The following is a 23,724-nucleotide window of genomic DNA, read 5'->3' as shown; positions in this document are numbered from 1 at the left end:
ACACTGCGGGCTTGGTGAGAGCTGCCCATGCAGGCAGAAATCATGCTGAAAAACAGAGGAGAAGTAAAGCAAAGCCTCGGCCGCTGGACGGACACACAACCAGTACTTTTCTGAAATGATGGCGCAAGGGGAGGGGTAGAGGGGACTGCGAGAGGGAAGCGTCTCATTCCCAGCTCAGCAGCTTGCTGGCGGTGCTCCCAGCAGCGCTGACAACAGCCCCTCTCTGCTGAGCTCTGCGTAGGGGCTCTTGGTGCCCATGGGCCAGGAGGAGGAAGACCCCTGTGCTTCATCCCGCAAGGAGGATGCAGCCCGGCCAGACACCCCCGGAAGGCGCCCAGCACAGCTTCACTGCTCTCCTTCCAGTGAGCTGGGCACAAGGCGAGGGGTGTGAGCTGGGCAGCTGGGCCAGGAGGCAGCAAGCATCGTGCTGCAGCCGGACAGACGGACAGAGAACAGCCTCTGGAGGAAAGCCCAGGACAGCAACTGGCCGCAACGTGCCTGAACTGCTCAAGTCACCGCTCACTATTGTACAGCACAGGGAGGTTTCTGGCAAGGGTAAAAGAAAGTGCCTGAGTTTGCACCTCTGTGAGCAGCAGTGTTCAGGCTTTTTTCCAACTCTCAGCCCATATAAAAGCTGAGCAGGGTGCTGAATAATACTCCAGAACATTTCTTAAGAGATGACGTTGGGGAAAGCAGCTGGCAGTGGTTTAAGCCTGGTGCAGGGAGGGAGCAGAAACACACAGAGAACAGCCTGTGCTTGGGAATTAAAGTTCATCTAGTACACTCTGTACTTCTCTTTCTGTCCCATGGCAAGTGGTCTTCATGCTGAATTCTCTGCTTGTATTTCTCTTGATGTTAAATGAACCATACTCTGATAGCAATAGCTATTGGAAGATGTTCATTAATTAGTTATTGATGCTAGCTAGTTAAAGGAAGACATTTGCTTCATGCCTCAGAGAGTATCTGACATGCTTATCAATATGTTTTGATTCGCAAGCCTTGCTGATTACTGTATGCCTGCCCATCAGAAGCAGAAAGTGTTTGGGAAGCTTCTAACGAGACCTCTGCTGACCAAGGAAAGGTTTGTAGCTGTGATTGATAGGAAAGGAGTGGGCTGCTGAGCATCTCAACTAGATGGAAAGTTTCCAATTGACATCATAACAAATCAGAAGGATTTGCTTTGATACGAAAACCCTGAACACAAGGCCAGCAGGTTAGTTTGTTGGTCTGTATGATTTGGGGATTTTGACACTAAAGATTCTGGTATTGGTGAAGTTACTGTAATGCTGAAGGATGTTGAGTAAATATTGGAGGTTATTGTGGCCCCTAATGACGTGAGAATAATTAAGTGTAAATGAACTGGTCTCTAAGCACTTGTATTAGATTCCCCAAATACACTGAGAAATAGACAAAAGCTTGTAAATAAGGTTGCCAAAGGGACCCAAGCACATTTCAGGTGTCGCATCTTGGAATGTCTTCGAGAAGAGTACCTTCTGCAGCTGTTGATCATTTTGCTCTGCCAGCCAGAGAAATCATCAGTATTCCCTTACTGAAAAGATTTTTCTTTCTAAAAATACCTCAAAACCCGCAAATGATGTTAACCTTATCTCTCTGCCCCTGCTTAAAAGAACCTGTAGTTTTTCAGGCAAGTCTGAGTGTGGCTGGCCAGAGCTGAACCGACTGACAGCAAAGCACAGGTAAGCCTTGCCAGGTCTCTGTCCGAGGGAAAACACCTCTTAACAGGATTTCTTCCTCAGTAAGTTCTGGACATACTCCATACCAACAGTCACTAGTCAAAACCTTGTACCACCAAAAGCTGAAAACCTAGCCAGTGCAGTGAGCTGCAGCAGCTCCCAGGGCAGAGTAGCTGTGCTGGGCCTCCCCATCATTGCATCAGCGTCTTCCCACAAAGAATTCGGAGAGCAATGATGACAACGGATTGTGGATTTTACAGATGTCACGTGGATATTAATATTATTTCAGTAACAAACATTATACTAAGATCTTGCAAAGAGTACATTCTACCAGGAACAAAATTGTTACTGAGTAAAGTACAGGCTTTCACGACCATCTTTTACTAAGAATAGCTATTTCTTTAGAGGCTGGCATAGAGAATTAAAATCACTTTGCAGGTGCCTTTCAAGTGGCCTGCTGTGGTGGTTATTATTTGGCTGAGGGTGCTGATGCGAACAGGCAGACTCACACTCATCCTGCTGTGGAGGAAGCAGCACTTGGCACCAGCAGAGCGATTTCTTCATTCAGCGTGCGGCCGTGGCAGGAGCAAGAGCCGGGGACACCGTGGGTACACGGCACGGGCACGCAGTGCCCCCGACCAGGCGGCTGGTGCCTGCGGAGCTGAGCGTCACGCTTGCTCTTTCCAGCTGCTGCAAGGGTCAGCCCCCAACACGTAACAGGTAAGCACGAAGGGTGGTAGAACTGCCGCAGAAGCGAGAGTATTCGCTGCAGCAAAACTTGAAGCTCCTGCTGATGTTTAACCATTGCCAGGGACAGACCCCTCCCTTGGGCTTCCTGAACAGCAGTATTCCTCTGGTTCGGTAGTGTTTTACAAGGTCGAATTACGAGCAAGAGATGCTCGTGGACTGACTGCTGGAAGTCACCGACGCGAGTGGCCAGCAGCGGCCGCCTGCAGACAGTTGGCAGAGGACTGAGCGAGCAGCCTGGCCTCTGAGCAAGTCTCCCAACAGGAAACTTCGCCGCAGTCTTTCCAAGACTGTTCCCTCTGGCAGGAGCAGCAAGTCTTCAAAATCATTCCGTAGCGTAAGTGAAGATAAGGCTTCAGCTAAGCATGCGCTCCTACAAACACATAGTTAAGCAGATATAGTTAACACACAGTTAAGCATCTTACACCAGTTCAGAGTCATTCCCATTTAGAGGAAGTTCCAGACTTATTTTCATGTATTAAGAAAAATTAAGAGCGCACAATATATAATTTGAATTACAGACAGCCGCTTTTATGCCTTTTCAAAAACCTATTCAGCTACCGCAATGTCTATTCAAGACATGAATTATGCTACCATGTCATGCAATTTAGTCTCATCAGCACTAAAACATTTCATTAACCGAGTCACCAAACCAGCCTTTGTTAGTTGCCTTGTGCTGCAGACCTGGAAGGTCACTGATGGGCATTCAGATGTTGCTACCAAAAATAATCGCAGCAACACCCAGCCACTCATCCTTGCTCCCTTGCCAGCACAAGCACCTGTGCAGCTGCAGTGAACTCATCAGGGAACTGATACAGCTGGAAAGAATGTCATGAAAATAATTTTCATGCACAAGTGGGAATGCTCCCAGAATCCCAAGGCTTTCCAGACTTCGCCTGATGAGGGAGATGCAGGCAACACGCCCGCGGGCAGAAGCACAATCCCTGCAAGAAGGTCATCCAGCCACAGGGCATCTGGAGTGATCTGCATGAAACATCTCTAATGTCACCTCCAGAGCAGAGAGCTAGCCAGAAGACAGCCCTCCGTGCTGAGGCAGCGAGTCCACAAGACACTACCCCCCCAAGCCTGACCAAAGCCCCTGCCGGGAAGCCCAGCCGCGCGCTGCTGGCTCAGACCAGCTCACACTGCGCTGGTGGGACAACACGGTCCTTCAGGACTTTATACTGGCTCCTGTACGGATCCGCTTCGTGTTGATGAGGTATTACAAGTCCTCTCAAAAGTGGCAAAGCCTCAAGCATGAAGCCCAAGGCCAGCCAGGGGCAGCACTATGCGCTTGGACTCATTTGACAAAAATGCTTACGTGTGTGCCGACACTTCAACGGGATTATTTCCCACTGCCAAGTGACCTAGTAACTCAAAGAGCCCAATCAGCTAACACACCAGTGTTACTTGTTTAGTCAATCCATTATATGCTGTTGGCAAAGACACCAGGATAAGATAAACAAGCAGATCAAGTCAGACACAACAGCACAAAAATGTAGGGTTTATTTTCATATGTTCTGTAATACTAACATACTGACATCTTCACATGAGATCTCACCATAGCATCTGTAAAGTTAAATTTTAAACAAAAATCAGGGTGATAAGCTCTCTGACAGTGTTACCAGGCTTTGAGATGAGATATTCTCATTTTACAGTAGGTGATAGCGAAGTAGAGATACCATTCTGAGATATTGCTTCATACTGGAAGACTACAAAAGCAACAAGCCAGCCACAGGCTCCTGTGTTTGCAGTGTGCTCCTCCAGATGCACTAGTTGTCAATCAATAATGAAATGTAAAAGTTGCTACTTTCAAAAATGCTCCAAGTTGAATTTTTTCTTAAAGAAAGATAGAAGTCCTCCTGCACAAGGCCTGATATTTCACAGTAGCATTAAAACTTTTATAAAAACAGATCAAAAGTACAGTTAAATATGTTTATCTGCTCATATTAGTTCTTAATTACTCTAATCTCCTTACTCACATAGATGCTTTATTCCTATGCATCATAAGAATTAAAAAAATTCAGATGTGCTTTAGGAAACAGATAGAAAATGTAAAACCATCCTATTTTTAAAACAAACCACTAGAAATGCAAGGAAGATGAAACAACCAGAACATTACTAATAAGGCAACACAAGAAAATCTTAAAGTACAAAATACTGCATTTTATTGACGTTTCAGTGAGATTGTTTAGTATAGCTCAATGCTGTTAGTCCCCTGATATCAAAATTATCAAACAAAATGTGGCATATCCTAGTGCTTTATAAAAAGCAGCACATTTCCTTAATGCTTATAAAATTCAAGAGCCAGAAATATGACTATTAAATAATTCCTGTAACAAAATCTTAATGTTTTAAAGGAATGAATCCAATCATTCACTGTTTCCATGTTCCTATTTAGTTTGGATGGTCAAGGTGCAAACAACATGCTGACAGACATCTGGCTTTTTCTTTTTTTTTTTTTCAATGTGAACTGGTATAATCAGAGACGAAGACATATTTCTTCATTAGCAGACTACTGTTTCACATAAAGCCAAGTACAGAAAGGTTTCGATGTTTCCTTTGGTCTGACAATAACTGTTTGGTTTCTGTGCTTCAACAGTTTTCACAGTTCATCCTGCTAAATGACCTACAGGACCGTGGATTAGGATTTTATTTTCAGTTTATCCAAATATTAGTTCAAGATGCTTAAAAAGGCTAACTATTAGGTAGCAAAAACTTCATAAAACTGCTGAATATCATCACACAGGACACATGTGCCACACAGAATAAAATAAAGCAGGGAAGGTTTGCAAGGTTTTTTTTTTTTGTATTAACGGAAAGATGTTGCTCTGTGACTTAGATACCAGGAAATACAAACCCTCCGTCTCTCCTAAGCAGAATGGACCCTGACTCAGCTCCTGTATGGTGGAGCAACATTTATCAGCAGAAGTGCTCCAAAATTTTATTTAGAAACCTAATATGCAGAATGCCAGTAGTTAGTTCATGTGCACCTCTAACAAAGGAAAAAGAGAGACTGCAGACAGCATTAGTTACAATGGTATCAAAGAAGAGGAAATTAAAACAAGATTTACGTGATTCACTGGAAGAATAATGATCACTGAATTTCTGCTATACAAAGTGTGCAGTGCTATTTTTAAAAGTTAAACCTTTGCTAGATTTTTTTAATTTATGTGGAAAAGTACATTTATGACACTACTTTCAGTGGAAGGACTGGATTTGACAACTACATTCTATAGAAAGAGACATAAATAAATATGGAAAATGAGGATCATTCCTGACTGGTTTGATCTGAGCAACAATCAGTAATTGTGAAGGAAAGTAAGTGCACAGAGGAGGAAATTAAAGCCAGAAGATAAGAGTGTCAGAAAAGGGCAATATGCTTACGCAGTAAAGGGGAATCAGAGTGACTATCAGCATCTGGACACAGCAAGAGACTATCTCACACAGTAAAAAAAGCCATCACAAATTATCTCTCCTTCAAAATAACAAAGCCGACAAAGACAAGCTCTTTTCAGACTTCTGTGTATATAGAATTTTAACACAGGAGATACAAATTGGTTAAAATACTGCTAAGAATAGCACGAACAAGAAACAGTACTTCACTTATCACTTAATACAAGTTTCTACAGAAAAAATCAGTCAAACATCCAGATCTTGCTGTATTCAAAGTATATATACATCTGGCAGTCCAAAAGTTACTTGTCTTGGGTTTAATTTAAGCACCTTCATTACACAGTGTCCTTTACTACAAAACAGCCAAACATACACTCATAACCCTAGAACTATTTTTATAATTAGCATATTTTAAAGCATTATGTCAGACAGGTGCATCCAAAGTTGTTTTTCTTTTTTAAAGATATGCAATCTGCATTAGTTACAGTAAACAGCTCTTGCATTACTGTCCATACATAATGTAGCAACTTGGTTTATAGGTCATTTATTTAAATGCTTTCACTTTTACAAAATACTTTAGAAAAAGAAAAGAGGAAATTTGCATTCTTGAAACGTGCTACTTCATGAGATAACTATAGTCTCACCCCTCTGCCCTGCAAAGGAACTGCTTAGCTTTAGGGATTGTATCCCCATCAGCCGAAGGCCTGAACATACATCACAGTAACACCTCACACACCCACAGTGCGACTTCTGAGATCTCCAAGTTCCTTGCTTACAGCTGTTTAAGCCTCACAACAGCCCTGTGAGGTAGGTACAGTAATATCCCCAATGTGGCACAAACACACGTGTTCACTGAACGACAAGAGCAGCCTCTGAGCCTTGAAGAAAATAGTGTTCATGTTCCTGCGGTGCTTCAGGGAGCTAGACGTCTGCACTGGCATTCTCCTTCAGGCCCGGGGCGGAGAAGGTTAGAGCAAAGTGCTTGGCAGATTGCTGCTCTGCCACCTCAGGCAGGTTGTCTTGGAGTGCTTGTACAGGTGGCTGGACTGGCTGAACCGCTTGCCGCACTTCAGGCAGGCGTAAGGCTTTTCTCCTGTGTGCACACGGATGTGCTTCTTGCAGTCTGTCAAGGTCAAAAACGTCTTGCAGCAGATCTTGCACGCATACTTGCGCGCACCTTCTACAACCAAGACGTTGTGCTCAGATAAGGCCTTCTTGCATTTTGAAAGGACGTCGGCAGATGCCCTCGTCAGCTGTGGTGGGCCAGGCTGCGACGGGTGCCCGTTTTCGAAAGCAGTGGTCCCGTTCATGATCAGCTGGGAACTGGACGAGTTATCTTGCAGCTGGGAGCTCCTGACCGAGGTGACCACGGGCATTTTGGGGGCTATGCGGCGGTAGCCAGGAAAGCTGCTAGCTCCACCTCTTCCTGAGCCCATCATTGCCCTTGACAGGGAGTGCAAGCCGAAGCCTGACCGTGGAAAATCCATGCCGAACTGCTCCGCTGCCCGGTACCCAGACGACTGTGCACAGGGGAGACCCATCACATCTTGCATCGGTCTAACAAAATGAGAGTCTGTGGGCTCACTAAACGCATTCTCGACGTGAGAAACGGTGGCGGACGAATGGCCACCAGCAGGCCCCGACTCTGGGCTCATCAGGTAAGAGGCATCACTGTCCATTCGGCAGTCACTGGTGGTATTTGGAATGTTGTCATCACTGTTTTGACTAGCACCGAAGCCACCACCTCTGCTTTTATTTAGAAAATTTGTGATACTGAAAGTAGGCTTGTGTTCCAGGTTATTTGACACCTCCATAATATGGATGTCTCCCACCCTATCAGTACTGGACTGTGGGTCAGAAAAGCTACGATCACTGCTCTCGGGACTCAGTTCTATCTTCTCTGCGCTCACCACTCCTCCTTCCACTTCAACAGACTCACTGCCCTCCGCCTGGGACGTGACATCGCTCACCTCATCCTGAGGCTCAGGGGAACTCAGGGGCTCAGACTTCACCACCACCCTCATGTGCTCTTTTTCGTTCAGACTGACCTCTGGATTCTCACATGGGAAGTTGTTCTTCTCAGAAGCAGCCTCCTGGTCAAAGCTGGTTTCCACCTGCGTTGCCTGGGATGCCATGGACATCTGTGAAATGTTTCCTCCGCTGTTGTCAGACTGGCTGGGCACTTGAGCATCTTCCTGAGCACTGAAGGACTGATCAAACAGAATAGTATTATCCTCCTGGTTATCAGCAACAACGTCGGCCTTAGAGTTGTCCACAATCTTCAGTGAATCTGGCGAGAAGAAATCCTCCCGCGAGTGAACCACTGACTGCCCACTCTCTGCGGTCACTTCGGAAACAGACTCGTCCATGGCAGGCCTGATGCGCGGCCTGGCCCGATCTTCAGAAGACTGTTTACGTTTGTGGAGACGACGGATTGGAAAAGTAGAGCGCTGCTCGATGTTACTTCTCATTGAGGAGCTCATAGTATTCGGTTGCTCCTCCGTGCTCTGAGAGGAGCTTAAGGCAGAGCTCACAATGCTCAGCCCAAGCTGCTGGAGCATGAAAGACCTCTGCATGCGCGCATTTTGCTCTTGAACTCTATCACTTGGTGGAGACATCGGCAGCGTCCTGGTAGTAAGGTAGTGTTTGCATGCTTTAACGACAGAGTTCAAATGTAAGTGAGAAGCAGCCAGCAAGACATCCATAACATTGCTCTCCCCAAGCATTAGTGTGGAAGTATACATCATGTCTATCAGAGCAGCAAAAGCTTCTGCTGTCACCACTTCGCTGTCCAGCTGAATCATATTCATAGTCTGATCTCCTTCTGCTACGGTAAACAGAGCTCGGAAATGTGTGCTGCATGCTGCCAAAACAGAGCGATGCGCTTTGAAATGCCTGTTTCCCACCACAATGACACAGTCACAAAGCTGACCATGAAGCCTCTGGTAGTTGAGCTGCTGAAAGATCTGCTCAAAGTGTCCTGGAAAATCCATGATCCTATGAAACAAACCAGAAGAAACTGATATTAAAAATGGCAGAAGTCCTATTCAGACCACAGCAAAACCAGGCCTGAAAATTAAAAATTACAGCTGAAAGACAGACGTACAATAACTGCTCTCAATTTACCACTGCCACATTGGTACAAAGACAGCAATCTTGCAAAGGAGAATGAAGAAAACATGGGTTCTGCCATGGAGCTGACCTAGTATAACAGCCACCTCAGCATCAGACATGACACAGGCAGCTCTGCTGAGAACTGATTAATGCAGGTCATTTCACCTCCATTAGCTCCTCTCCAAACTAAAATGCTCTCTTTCATAATAAGCATTTAATCCTGGTTCTTAAATCTGATTGTGAAAAATCTACTGCAACCTTTGATAAATTACTCATGAGATAACCTCCCACTGAAAAGTCTGAATTTTAATTCTCATTTATTCCAGCTGCACCTTCTGCAATTGACTTTCTGCAGTTTCTCAGCTACTGTGATGAACTGTCATTTAAGTACTCGCTTTCAACACAAAAACACAGAAAAGAGACTTAATGGAGAAGAAGGGAGACACTTTTGCACTGGAACAAGTGGTCAGCTCTTATCTCAAACTACCACCTTCAGCTATCAGAAGTGCAATACAATTTTCTTATTCACTATAGTTTATCAGTTAGGACTGAAAGTCCTCTTTTTCCCACAAAATAAATAAAACGGTAATGATAGGAAAGTTTGACAACATTAAGAGCCATTTCTGTACTTCTGTATTTGCTATTCTTTATGACCCTTGGTCCACATGGGAGTTACGGAAAGATTTTGACAAAATGATACAGTACTCAGCAAACTACTAGACACACTCAGGGGTGTTTTTTCCTTAAATTTCAACTAACAGAACACAAGACAAATCTTAGTAGACTCACCTTAAGGCTAAATAGGTGACTTCTGCTGGTATCTCTACTTTTTCTCATGACAAATCAACAAAGTATAAGATTTGGGGAACAGAAAAATTGCGTGTATATGGCATACACACACACATTTTTGTGTTCACATTTATTTTTCAACAGCAATACCACAGTATCATGTGACACAAGAAGACTGTAAAGCAGCTAAAATAAAGGGTCACACAGAGAATTCTACTTTTGAAGAGGGATTGAATGTGAGTCTGCTGATTTAGAAATTCTGTCCTCAAATGCATACATGTGGTGAACAAACCATATGCTGCATCTGCACGTGTGCACGGCCACAAAGCATCCCATAGCCAGGTTTGGCCAGTAAAGTTTGCTCAGACATACTGTTTGCATTTAAAACTGTTCACAGATGTTGCTCAGAAAGTATGCTCAGGGCAGAGACAGTGCCAAGTACACTCATTCATTCATTCAGAGGAAAACAGGCACAGCTGTTGATGTAGATTGTTAATTACTTTGCTATTTCATTCACCTTGATGGACATAGATTAACTATTTACTTGGAAGGATCATCAGAAAAAGCAAAACCTCAGATACCCAGCAACTCAGCTCAAGCTAGGACAGTACATCTGCAACGTTCCCCAGACTTGGATTATCACCATTAACATGTCAAGGGAAAGCAGAAGGGTTTGTGATCCGCTGGTATAAAGAACACGCTTCTTTTGAACTTGTAGGAGTTATTCTGCAAGCAGCATTAGATTAGGTTTCTCATTAGGAAATTAAGTTAATACATGCTCTGGGCGCCCTTGCTCCCTGCACAATAATCCCTCTCGCTCCCACACTGCACCCAGTGTCCTGGGTTTGAGTGAGTGGTGGGGTTTTCGGTAGCAGGGGAGGGGGCTATAGGGGTGGCCCCCTGTGAGAAGCTTCTCAAAGCTCCCCCAGCTCCAAGTCAGTCCCACCTCTGCACCAAAACTGAGCCAATCTGCTGCGCCTCTGCGATAACGTATTTAAGAAGGGACGTGGTGACGTGCAGGGGGACTTGGGAGGAGGAGTTGCTGCAGCTGCGTGAACATCAAGGTCAGTGGAGGAACGGAGGAAGAAAGGAGGGGGGAGGTGTGCCGGAGCAGAGACCCCCCCTGTATCCTGTGGGGAGACGGCAGTGCGGTCCCCCCTGCCACCCATGAAGATCTACGGTGGAGCAGACATTGATTTATGGCCTGTGGTTTCCGCCTGGTTGATCACGGAGCTCTGCCCGAAGGAGGCCAGGATCTTGTGGGAAGAAGCAGCCGCCACTGTTGTAGTTCAGTGCTGGGTGGATTGCAGCATGTGGGGGTGTCCCACGCTGGAGCAGCTCAGGAAGGGCTGCAGCCCATGGGAGGGACTCATGTCGGAGAAAAGTTGTAGAGGACTGTCTCCTGTGAGGCTGGCAAAGTTCCAGAAGTTCCTTCCCCACACTGAAGATGGAAGAAGCGGCAGCACTGACTATACCCCCCATTCCCTGCCCCTGTGCCACTGGGGGAGGATGTAGAGGTATCAGGAGCAAAGCCGAACCCGGGTAGGAGGAAGGGGGGAAGGTGTTTTCAAGATGTGGCAATGCTTCTCACTGTCCTACTCTGTCTGTTAAGTGGTGGTGGTGTTACTGTCTGTAATAAATTTATGTTCATTTTTTTTCTTCTCCTAACAAGTCTACTTTTTGCCTGTGACCATAATGGGTGAATTATCCTTCCCTGTCCTATCTCGAATCCCATGCATTTGGTTATTTTCCCCTTCTTAGCACTGGGGTAGAAGGGGTGAGTGAGAGGCTGTGTGGTGCTCAGTTGCCCTCTGAGCACAAACCATGACATTCTGTCAGACCAAGCTGGGCCTGGGGCTGAGTGAGGCTTCCTGTCACACCATCCACTGGCAGGGCGGAACAAGTACAAGCTCAACACATGCTGGTTCTCCATCCAGAAAGAGTGAAAAGCTAGGCACCCCTTTTCTACTAGGCCCACAGCTATAAACCACGTCGGACTTACTAGTCTCCTCACACAAAAGTTGACAGTGTCTCCAACAGCTATGGAAGAGATGGTCAGAGTAATTGCGCTCTGCAGCACTCCTCGTCATTAAATAACAAAGTTTTGCATTGTCAGGGACAGGAGGCTACAGACAGCTATCCCATCAGAAGGCCTCAGATGCAGACACTCATCCGCTTTTAGCCTGTCCTGAGGCTACTATGGACACTTCTGTGTGATGAACAACTACCATATTCTGATTCCCAAACTTATGGAATCCCATAGGGGCAACCTGGACAAATAAAGGGATCTGCTCGAATTCCCAGCTTTTGCTGCACTCAGACTAACGTTGGCCTACATAAAATTACGGGAATCAGTAATATAATAGGCAAAGAGATCTGAATTCACACCAGAAGAGTTGGCAAACTAACATAAAAGCACAAAGACTAAAACCATTAGGTCACAAGCAAATCGGAGAAAACAGCCCCTTCCTGCCCCAGCTGCCAGGCTGGAGCTAATGCAAGAGCAGCTGTGGTTCCCCAGTCAGGAGGCAGCTGGTATCCACCCTCCTCCTCAGCACACGTCACACATTTGGCAGGCCTTTGCTGGAGAAAGGCTTCACCACCTAGGCCACTGGACAAAGAACGCTGCCCCTCTCCAGAGGATACAGACTCACAGAGAACCACAGTTTTACCTAAACACTGAAAATCCAAAACTTATGCTGGCAAAAATCTGTTGCCTCCAACTGTAATTGGTTCTCGGGTATTTTAAAACGAAGAAAGAAAGAAACTACACTTTATGCCTTCCAGCAGTGGTGAGGGTCCAGGCTTACCGGTGGCATCAAAAATCCCCTAATTTGGCAGCACTAAGGCCATGATGCCTGAAAATAACACCGTAATGTCATGGAATTGAGTACCATGTCAATGTCCCTTACCTCTATAAATTATGTAATGGAACAGAATTATTTGAGTTTGCTGCTTTTTTAAAATAAGAAACAGGAATACAGACAATAGGTGATTTTATTTATCTTTCACTACCAATACGTATTTGACAGTAAAAATAAGATGACTTTTTCAAACAAGAAAATGTTAAACAAGACTAACTTCAGAATTGCAGCGTTTTTACTTCTACGCATTTTCTCCGAGACAAGTGGGAAAGTGAGGGAATGCTTACTGGTGGTGGCAGGAGGAGGGAGGAACAAAAAAGCAGACCCTGAAACTCACTGACCTCAGGCAGCTGGGCAAAAGGAAGATGGGCAGACTGTGCCAAGAGCCACAAGTCCCATCTGCAGGTGCCTGGAATGTGGCAGAGGCCAGGGCTGCTTTGTGATCAGCACTGCTGCATCACTGACTGCCTTGCTGCTTGGGCACACCTGGTTAAATTCATGCCCTCCTTTGTTCCAGCAAGCACCATGTAGGGATGACCTCCTCTGCAAGGAAGGGCTGCCCTCCCACCAGGTATCTGAAAAGTTGAGAAGGCACTGCCAAACAATTCTTCATTTATCACCTTATGCCCACCTCTGAGATGGGCCGGGTGTTATGCCAGAGATAATGCTCTGTCCTTGGCTTCGTGGCACTAAAACACAGGATTTAGGGGGAATTTAGAGAAAGGCAGCAGCGGGGCAACTGTTGCCAGAGCAACCAAGAAACTTGCCCAGTTTAGAGTACCACCACTATAACATCAGTGTGCCACTGAGGGACCTGGATGCTGGTTGACTTTCTTTTCACTTCACTCCCCAGTCAAGAGCAACAGCTCCAAGGAACCATTTCACAGTTGTGTGGCTACATGCAGGCCTGATCCACACAGTGTACAACACTACAGCCCACCAACAAACACCCTGGAAAACACCAGGCACCTACCACACCAGGAGAGGCAAGGGATCTTTCACTAAGGACCAGAGCTGGAGGACACTGTGGCATTAACTAGTGACTTTCCAAAACGCAGCAGCACTGCACCATTAGCACCGCCACCTAGAAAGGCGGCTAAGATGGGAGCGCTTTGCTGTGCCCCATCTGCAACCAAGAACGAAATCGCTCCACTTGTACCTTCACTGCAGAAAGCACAGGGCCCAGCAGAGGCTGCTCCAGCTTCAAGGGTCGTCAGAAGCAAGCTGTTCACAAGCACCCAAGCAGTTCCCCTGTCTGTGCGCTGCTTTAGGTCTTTACGAAACGCACTGCAGAAGATACAAAATACTTGAGAGCTCATACATTGCCCTTATCAAGACAATCCCAGGCAGTGGTGTGCTTCAGAAGGCTATGTAATCACAGATGTGAACCAATGTCCAGAGAAGACTGGATGGGGAAAACTCCAAACAACATGAGGATAGGATTTCACAACAGTAAAAAGATTGAGCTGGACTGCAGAAAGGAAGATATGTTACAGGAATTGTCCGAGGTATTTCTGTCTAGGCAGCAATACGCATTTGAACCAGAGAAAACAGACAAGCGTCATTGTTTTGACCAGTGACTTGGGATTTCAGAATTCAGAGAGTCCTTGCTTACAGTCACCAAAAGTGAATGCATCCTTCATGCACCTGAAACAAGATAAACCCCAGTTTTGCTTCAAGTAACATTAATTTGGCACGGTATTTAACTTTTAGTACACCTTGAAGACTGAAGTCCTCAAACCAGAATCAAACACAGACCCCACAGTGAAGTTGAGATCTTGTCCAAGATCAACTGAAAATTGTAAAACCACATTTGAGTCATATATATTGCATACTAACCACATACCACATTCGGTGAGATATCAGCTACTTCAGGTTACTAGATACATGCAGTACATTTAAGGCAGTATCAAAATATGTAGGAGTGGCATATTTCTGGATATGCACATTTGGTCTTTCTTCCCATCCTGCATCAGTGATACCTTACCTTTCAGCAACAGCTGGCCATAAAGACCTTCTTGAACCACCTGTGGGCTGCACACTGCCATCATTCCCCTATCAAATGACCCAACATCTCCAGCACATGAGGGGGCATCCCCTCACACGGTGTGCAAATGCCTATTCAGATGAAGGAGAGAGATGCCTCCAGCTGAGCAGTGAGTGGTTTCAGAAGCCAGTCTCTGCAGGCTTTGTGAGGCTCACAGACAGCTCCTGTTCACATCCTGGGGACCCAGAGAATGTTACATGAAATCTTCTGCTGAATTGGATCCAGTCTGTGGGACTCAGAGGAAGCATCAGTGGTACAAACATTAGACATTGTGTCCAGCGGCCTTTTGGAGAGCAGTGGGAAAGGAAACAGCTTAGTTTTATAATCAAACCAATGACCACAAGTAAAAAGAAACTATACCAAATTGTTTAGCTGCAAGTAATTTTACTATAAATACAAATAGTTAGAGCCAGGAAAATTTTAAGGGCAAGCAGTGAAAAAACATCTACGAAATTCTGACTGGAAAAAAAATTGTTCTGCCTGTCCCTGAACTAAGGTCTATGAAACGAAACCATCAGGGTCAAAACCAAACACTCCTACATATAATACAGTAAAGCTACAGAACTCCTTGCCACGGGCAAGTACATGTGAACTTAACAGCCACTGCATAATTACTGAAGAAAAATCAATTGAGATCCATTAAATACTCAGATGTCACCTCTACCTGAGGAAGGCCCTGAACCACAAGTCACTGGAGGTGTAGTTTTATATCTACTTACTTCTCCAGCTTTCAGTTTTACAGCTTGCTTTGGTATTTTCAGAATAGTTTTAGGAGAGAACTATGGATTTTTTTTAATGTAAGATTGACTTGGTAAAAACTAATAAGGAAGCATTTTTTCCCTAGCATTTTGATTATACATTTAAAAAGATCGCTAACCTTTGAATAAAAAGTGTGCTCAGTAGATATTTAAATACTTAACTTGCCACTTCACTGCTAGAAGAAAACATACCACAGCAGATCCAACAAACCAAGAGAGGCAAGGCTGCTGCTGCTAAACACCCCTAGGTCCCAGCAGAAGATGCGTTCCCAGCCGGCATAAATGACCAGCACACACGTGTACGCCACGAGAGGCATGCAGCACTCACAAGAACATGGGCAGCACCAGAGGCCTCATCCTGCTCCCCTCTCTGGCTGGGCAGGATGGAAGCCCACCTGTGAGAACATACACACAGGCACAGGAGGTGGACCCCTCCAGTAGCTATCCCCTGGGTCCCAGTCTCCCCATCCCTATTCTGCAGGTGCATGAGTTCCCACGGCTGCAGCTTGGCTCCAGTTGCCAGTACAGACTGTCACAGGTACACAGAGCCAACCGGGACGCCCTGGTCCCACAGCTGACCCCACCATGTTCTTGCCCCTATAGACAGAGGAGTTCTCACACCCAGAGCTGCCCTCAGGGACCCACAGACCCCCTTGCTCCCAGGACACTTCACTGGCCATCAGATACTTGCATGCCTGCATGTGGTCCCATCAGTGCCTCATGGACACAGGGGTCCTTCACCATATGGCTACACTCACAGACCAGAGAGCCCTCACCCAGGGCAGAGCCATGAAAGAATTTAATAAAGAGCAGGACAGATGGTGCTCATCAGGTACAGAGCACGGCCAGGCAAGCACACCAACCAGCCAACTGCCTCCACTTGACTAGCCCTTTTCAACCCCTTACCCCTCTATATTTTCATACTTGTTCCTCCCCAATTCCCTTAAACTCCTCCTTTGTCCCACTTTTGTGTCCTCCCCTAAACATCCCATAGCAAGCCCTGTGTAATCCCAAACTGGTTTTCCCTGCAGCCCATGTGCCCTAGCAGCAGGCAGCAACCTCCTTAGTACATCAGGACACTGGGCAGAGGCTCTGCTGGACTGTCCTGGCACAGGCCTGGACAGGGTGCTCTTTTCTTAGGGTCCTTGATTTGGGTTCCTGCTTGTGCCCCTGCAGTGGGCTGGCTCCAGCGATGGGTTTGGGAGCAGCCCCACAGGGCACTGTTTGGGCTTCCCCTCCTGCCATTGCCCCTCCAAGCTCCCTGGGAGCTGTGCAGAGGAGCCTGATCACCTAACCAAACATTTATCATGACACAGTAAAATATTCTTCATATATGTGGATGAAGATAAGGCTTAAATTTCTTAAAATAAGCTTTCTGCATTAAGAAAGCATCTGGATTAAAAATACCTCATTGGGAAGATGATGTGCAAGTGTTTTGAAATTCCAGGAAGAGAGATCTAAAATTTACAACTACACAGCCTGTTTACTAGCTTCCCATTAGCTATTAACCTCAGAGTCCCTCTCTCAACTCCAACCAAATTCAACAAAGAAGAGATTACATGCTGAATTTCCATTTTTTTTAGTTGAAGTTGGTGTCTGGTTACAGAAGACGACAAATTTATAAGTACTACTTCTCATGGAGTCATAATTAATTCCCTTATTCTTTTAACACAAACACCCAAACCCAGCCATCTGGACAGTTTGCTCACACAGCACAAATGAGACACTCGTGCAGCCATCTGCCCAGCCAGGCAAGTAGGGAACACCACGGACAGCCGGTAACACAACCACGTAGCAGAAGGGACACCACAGAATTCTCCATAGGAATTCAGGTCTTATTAGCCCATATTTCTACTGCTTGTAATGGTAATAATTTCTCATATGTTTCCTTTCTATTTCTTGAATGACTAGCACTGGTAATACTAAATAGACTTACAGCCCCTTTTTCCATCAAATCCCTCTGCCCTAATACTTAAGCTGCAGCAAGATGGGACAAGGCAAGTATTTAAGTATACTTGCACTGAAACTACTTTTCTCTCACCCCTAAAAAAAAGTTAAAGTAACTCACTATAAAAGAGTGTGAAAAACAACAACTCTGAATGATGACTTATTTAAAATTTTATTACTACATCCAATACTAAAGGACATGGTTTAGATTACACTGCAATCCTGAGCCCCTGTCAAGAAGTCAAACAAACAAACAAAAAAATCAATTACAACCTCATGATCCCCCTAAAGAAGTTTTTAAAACGTTTGCAAAGTAATTGATTTTGTTACTAACAACAGCTGCCTCAGCTATACCATTCAGTAGAATGGTACCAGAAGAAATCCAACATACAAACACACTAATGAAAACTTTAGACTAAATACTTTTTTTTTCCTTATCAGATAAATGAAGGACGATTTACTACTTGCACCTCAAACCCCATTCCCAATAATCTGTGTTTAAATGCATTTTATATTCTAGGTACCAAGCCTGTAGGAATCCCTGGCATACAACTAAAGCTTGAAAGTGCATCCATATAATATTAATAAATGTTTGCCTCTTAGCTTAAATTACATTTTACAAAACATTACAATACACTTGTACTGTGCTTAACCATTGTGCTTGAAATAATACATCTCATAAAAGCTCCCCTGCAGCCTGAAATACAAACATAAATCTAGATAGGAGACAGTGATACAAGTGTTATTTCAGAAAATACTTTCTACTATCAGCTGTTGTTTTTTTAACAAGTCAGCAGGACTGTGAGATGGTAGAGGCAGAAAGAAATGGAAGTCTTCACTTTCTTTGATGTCTTCAGCAAGATTTGTCACTTTGAAACGTGGAGAGTGTGCATTCTCTGCTCCGAGAGTTTTTTCAAACTGAACATATGGTGGAATTTTAGTTAACAGTAGTTAAAGTGATTTCTGGATTCACCCCATACAAATAAAGTAGACTCCAGCTCTACATTGCTTTCGTGTACACAACAATGCCGTATCAGCCATGAAAGGCATTTTTTGTGTGTGTCTGACAAGCGCCTGCAACTAGTGACTATCATGACTGACAGCTGGGCTTGCAGTATCTCATTTGAGGTGTTTCCTTAGCCAGGTTTTATATATAGTTCAACTCAAGGAGTTTATCTCCCTATTGTCAGGGAGGATGAGTTACAACTTGTCTAAGAATAAGAAATAATAAACTGCACTGCAAATGCTGCTGCTGGTTGCATCAGCACTCCAGAGAGGAGTAAGATATTAGCATATGGTTTAGTATTTTCTCATCATCTGAAAGATGCTGCAAATATAGTCCAATCCCTGGCAACACCAACTCATTAACAAACAGTAACAGCACAGCCTGACAGCTGCAAAGAACATCTTTGAAAGAAGCAACAAAAAGCTTCCTAAAAAAAGGCTAGATTTTTCTTAGCTACTCTTAGTTATCTGAAGAAATGGACACTACCTGGGACACAGCCATCCCCCAGTTTCCTGATGTTTCCACTCACCTCCTCCCAGCACTATGATACATCCTTCAGTCTCCAGATCCTGCATCACAGTGCAATATTTCAGAGCAAGACACACAGGAGGAGACTGAAATGTGCCATTCCTGCATTTTGATGTGCCATCTCAGCTTGTCACCACGGGGTTTGTTTCGTTGCTGTAATTCCACTGTTTAACACACTTCTACTGCTGTATCTTCTAAACAGACCAAACACTGTTTCCTTATAATTCCTGGCTAACCTCTTCATCATTTGGGCTTCAAGGTCAGTACAATAGCTTTCACATGCATCAGTCTCTCAAAAGAACTGACGTGTGCTTTTCTGGTCAACTTACAAAAGCACAGTGTTTTCTAGGTATAAATAAAAAACAGGAAAAGAAGATAATGGATTATATTCTTGATCTTAGGAAGCTAAAAAAACTGTATCTAGATATGAGAAAACAGCTCTCCCAAGAGCACAATGGGGTTTTAGGCATTGCACAGTAAAACATCTGAAGAAAGCTGTTAGGGCAATATCACTATTTGATTTATTTGTAAAGGGAAAAGCAGAGAACGCTGCTACACAGAACGGGCAGTAAAACCATTTAAGGGCATGGGAAGACAAACTGCCATCAATGAGGATTGATCGGAACTCACAGTTACATTATCAGTTCAGAAAATCTCCCTTGAGGTTCATGGTTCCATGGCAGTCTCTGTCACTGCCATCATCCTCTCACAAGAATGTCCAGCACTGCAAAGGAAATTCAGCTGCCAGCTTCTCCTGCCTACCATCACTCCCAGTTCATGAATCAAACCACAAACAGCACTCAAAACCAAAGGTCTGCAGGCAAGGATCCCACAGGAAAGGGCAGTCACAGACAGCTCAGCACCACCAGCACAATGCCTTCTTGCTCAGTGGCAGTCATTTCTAAATCTAGCTCTTCAACTTCACTATTCAAGAATTTTAAACTATCCTGTCCAGTCACCTTTGCCTAAGTTTTTAACCCCAATGAAAGTAGAGTTGTGTGCATAATGAATAAATCTACTTTTGCCAGGAAATGTCTTAAAGTAACAAATAATAGTTTGTCACCACCACACTGGATTCATTAGTATTGCACATCTTCAGACTAAGCAACTACATCCACATAATTGCTTCAACAGATGACTACTGTGTTTCAAGTGAGAACTGTCGAATTATCTGCTTCCGATCTTCCCAAAAACTCATTTTCTAACATTATTATTTTACTCTCAGAAGGTAAAAATCTACATGGATGCACTGCACAGTCCCCATCTATTTTGGTATTGTAGTGGGTTGATCAGACACCCACCCAGCTGTTCTCTCGCTCCCCCTCCTCAGCAAGATGGGGTAGAAAGTAAGATGAAAAGCTTGTGGGTTGGTATAAGGACAGGAAGATCATACACCAATTGCCATCCAAAACAACTGACATGAGGAAGGATTAATTTAATTTCTTGCCAATAAATAACAGAGTAGTATAGAAAAAAAAATAAAAACACAACTAAAAACACCTTCCCCACTCCTTCTTCCTAGGTGTCATGGTTTGAGCCCAGAGGGCAACTGAGCACCACACAGCTGCTCACTCACCCCTTCCACCCTATCAGGAATGGCTCAGGAGTCCAGCTAGAGAGAGGGAGGGGTGCTCACTCATTTGGGCAACAGACATCACTTCAATTCAAACCCTAACAAAGACAACGGTTAACAGACAAGGTGGGACAGTGAGAATTGCCACCACATCCAAAACATTTTCCCCCACCTTCTCCCCGGGCTCAGCTCTGCTACCCATCTCTCCCTCTCCTCCTCCAGCAGCTCAAGGGCAGGGGATGGGGGTCACAGCTAGCTCACCGCTTCTTCCTTCTTGGGAGCTGGGGGGAACCCCGCACATCCCTCCCCTGCTCCACAGGGCTCCCCTCTCACTGCAGGCAGGCCTCCATGAAACTTCTCCGCAGTGAGTCCTCCCCACGGGCCGCGGCCGTTCCCAAGCTGCCCCAGCATGGGTCCCCGCCGCGTGTTGCAGCCCTCCCAGTGCCCAACCGCAACAGGGGGGCTGCTTCTCCCCTCAGAGTCCCGGCCTCCTTTAAGTGCAGCCGCCTGTCCTGGAGCAGGCTCCAACACAGGCTTCAGGTCGGGCTCTGCTCCATCAGTGACCTCCATGGGTGGCAGGGGGGCAGCCCTGCTGTCTCCCCACGGGATGCAGGGGTCTCTGCTCCGGCACACCTCCCCCACTTCCTTCTCCTTCCTTCCACTGACCTCAGTGTTCGTCCTTCTCTCAACTCCTCCTCACAAGTCCCAACCTCCTCTCAGGTTCCCCTTCTTACAAATGTTTTTGCAGAGGCACAGCCACCATCGCTGATTGACTCGACCCTGGCCAGAAGTAGGTCTGACTTCAAGCTGGGGGAGCTCCAAGAAGCTTCTTACAGGGGCCACCACTGTAGCCCCCTCCCCTGCTACCAAAAACCGCACCACAGAAACACAGCACACTAGGCTCAGCTTCACTCCCAACTCTTCTACCTCCATCTCCTGAGTTGTATAGCAGGATAGGCCATGGGGGTTGTGGTCAGTTCATAACACTTTATGTCTGCTGTTCCTTCATCCTCACGCTCTTCCCCTGCTCCAGCACAGGGTCCCTCCCACAGAAGACAGTCCTTCATGAACCTCTCCAGCATGGGTCCCTTCCACAGGGTGCAGTCCTTCAGGAACAGATTGCTCCAGCGTGGGCCCCTCGTGGGCCACAGATCCTGCCAGAAGACCTCCTCCTGTGTGGGTTTCCCACAGACTACAGCTTCCTCCAGGGCCTGTCCACCCGCTCTGCCGTGGACCTCCATGGGTTTCAGGCAGACAACCTGCGTCACCATGGTCTCTGCCATGGGCTGCAGGGCAATCTGTGCTCCAGTGCCTGGAGCACCTCCTCACTTTCCTTCTTCACTGACCCTTGGTGGTCTGCAGTGTTACTTCTCCCACATTTTGTCACGCCTCTCTCCCAGCTGCTGTTGAGCAGTGTTTTCCAGCCTTTCTTAAATATGTTATCAGAGAGGCACCACCACCCTTGCTGACTGGCGCAGCTGGGGCCAGCAGTGGGTCCATCCTGGAGACGGGTGGAACGGACTCCATCTGATATGGGGCAGCTTCTGGTATCTCCTCACAGAAGCCACCCCTGCAGCCCCCCACTGAAACCTCATCACAAAACCCAATACGAGCATGTACTAATGAAGAATTCAAAAGAACACATTGTCTTACCCACTGTTTAAAAGTCACACTACAGCGTAAAAATTTACGTGACTTGAATGCATTATGCTAAATTAACTAAATTCCTTCTGAGTAATTTTTGAAAGGATGAGGAAAAAATTAAGCAGCTTTTGTCAGTGCAAAGATGGTAACTTCCCTCTCGGTTTTCACACAGACACCACTCTGGGTTTGCCTTTCTTTATAACATATGGGTTTACAGCAGAGTGCAACACACTTAGCTTGACCACTGCAGAGTTTGCCTTTGTTTGCACTACCATGAGACAAACTGGCAGCTGTGAGGTCAATGCCACAGAGAGAACACAGACATTCCAGAGGAGCAACTGGTGCACACACAGTTTACGCACGGCAGCAGTACATCTCACATCCCTCCACCTGTATGCTGCCTTCCGCACACGATTCAATAATTACACCAAGTACAAGAAAGTAAAACTTAATTTATAATGTGGCATGTGAAGATATATGGTTTTGAGAATTCCAGGGCATTGAATTAACCTAACAGATAGGACAAGCTGTTATTCCTGAATGCACTGAAAGGCACGGTACTGAAAAACAGAGTCGCACCTTTCTGCGTTTTTATACGTCACCTGGACATCCCAGCTTTACGCCCCTCTCAAGCTTCGAGGTAGCACCTGCGCCTCCTCCTCGCACCGTCAGCAGTTAAAACACCCGCAGCCGTGTGACTGCGGCTCTTCCGCTCACACCGCCGTACACACGACGAGAAGCCCCCCCGGTGTTCCTCGTCCAACGCAGCGCCTCACGGCCCGCGGCACATTCTGTGCGCGTCCGTGTGTCTGTCTGTGTCTGACCCGCCCGCAGCCCCCCTCCCGCAGCCCGGAGCTCTCCCCAGCACAGCGGAGCCGCGCTCCCCGTCGCGGCCGCGGCCGCTCCGCCCCGCGGGGCCACCCGGGGCGGCTCGGTGGAGGCCGGGAAGGGGCGGGAGGGGGCGGCCGCCCGTCGCGCTGCGCTGCGCTGCGCCCCGCTCCCGGCCCGGCCCGGCCCGGCCCGCCCACCTCAGCCCCGCCCCCCAGCACCGCCCCCCAGCACCGCCCCCGCCCCGCTCACCTGCAGCCCCCGCCACCCCCCGCTGCTTCTGCGCGCCGGGACCGGCGGGACGGGCCGGGACGGGACGGGACGGGCGGGAAGGGCCGGTCTGCGCGCGCCTGTGGCCTGCGGCTCCGCCCCTCCCCGGGCCCTGCGCTGCGGCGGCCGCGCCGGCGGGCGGAAGTGACGGCACCGCGCAGGGGACCCCGCCCATCCGGCCGCCAGCCAACCGGCGCCCTCGTTACTCCTAAGCGGCGGCACCGCCGTCCCCCCAGCGGGCGGCAATAAGCACAGCCGTGATTGGGCCGGAGCCCGCTTTCCCCGGGGGCGCGCGGTGACGGCAGCGAGCCTCTTCTCGCCCCGCCCCCGGAGGCCCCGCCCCTAGAGGCCCCGCCCAGCCCCGGGAGGCTCCGCCCCGGTATGCCCCGCCCGGGAAACCCCGTCCCGCCCCGGGAAGCCCCACCCCGCCCCGGCATGCCCCCCCCGTGAAGCCCCGCCCCTCCCAGCAGACCCCGCCCCGCCCTGGTATGCTTCGCCATTGCAGGCCCCGCCCCGCCC

The 23,724-nt window shown here is 46.9% G+C and overlaps 1 protein-coding gene across 6 annotated transcripts; it reads right to left on the bottom strand.

Annotated features, from left to right (window-relative positions):
* Positions 1-3,917: 3,917 nt before the first annotated feature.
* ZBTB5 (zinc finger and BTB domain containing 5) lies at positions 3,918-23,332 on the bottom strand. 6 transcript variants are annotated; one of them, XM_042788127.1, is made up of 3 exons: positions 23,188-23,332; positions 13,764-14,934; positions 3,918-8,834 (listed from the first exon to the last, which is right to left on the bottom strand). In XM_042788127.1, the coding sequence occupies exon 3, from the start codon at positions 8,828-8,830 to the stop codon at positions 6,806-6,808; it is 2,025 nt and encodes a 674-aa protein (XP_042644061.1). In that variant the 5' UTR covers positions 8,831-8,834; positions 13,764-14,934; positions 23,188-23,332; the 3' UTR covers positions 3,918-6,805. The 6 variants fall into 6 exon arrangements, with proteins under 6 accessions (XP_042644061.1, XP_042644062.1, XP_032864066.1 ...); XM_042788128.1 differs by having other exon boundaries at positions 13,764-13,891; XM_033008175.2 differs by lacking the exon at positions 23,188-23,332 and adding an exon at positions 22,710-22,921 and having other exon boundaries at positions 13,764-13,891.
* Positions 23,333-23,724: the final 392 nt, after the last annotated feature.

The sequence above is a fragment of the Tyto alba genome, unplaced genomic scaffold (genome assembly GCF_018691265.1).
Source record: "Tyto alba isolate M040663 unplaced genomic scaffold, T.alba_DEE_v4.0 Super-Scaffold_13, whole genome shotgun sequence".
Taxonomy (NCBI): Eukaryota; Metazoa; Chordata; class Aves; order Strigiformes; family Tytonidae; genus Tyto; species Tyto alba.
Note: the sequence above shows the minus strand (reverse complement) of the source record. Positions and strands in the feature narration are given on the sequence as shown.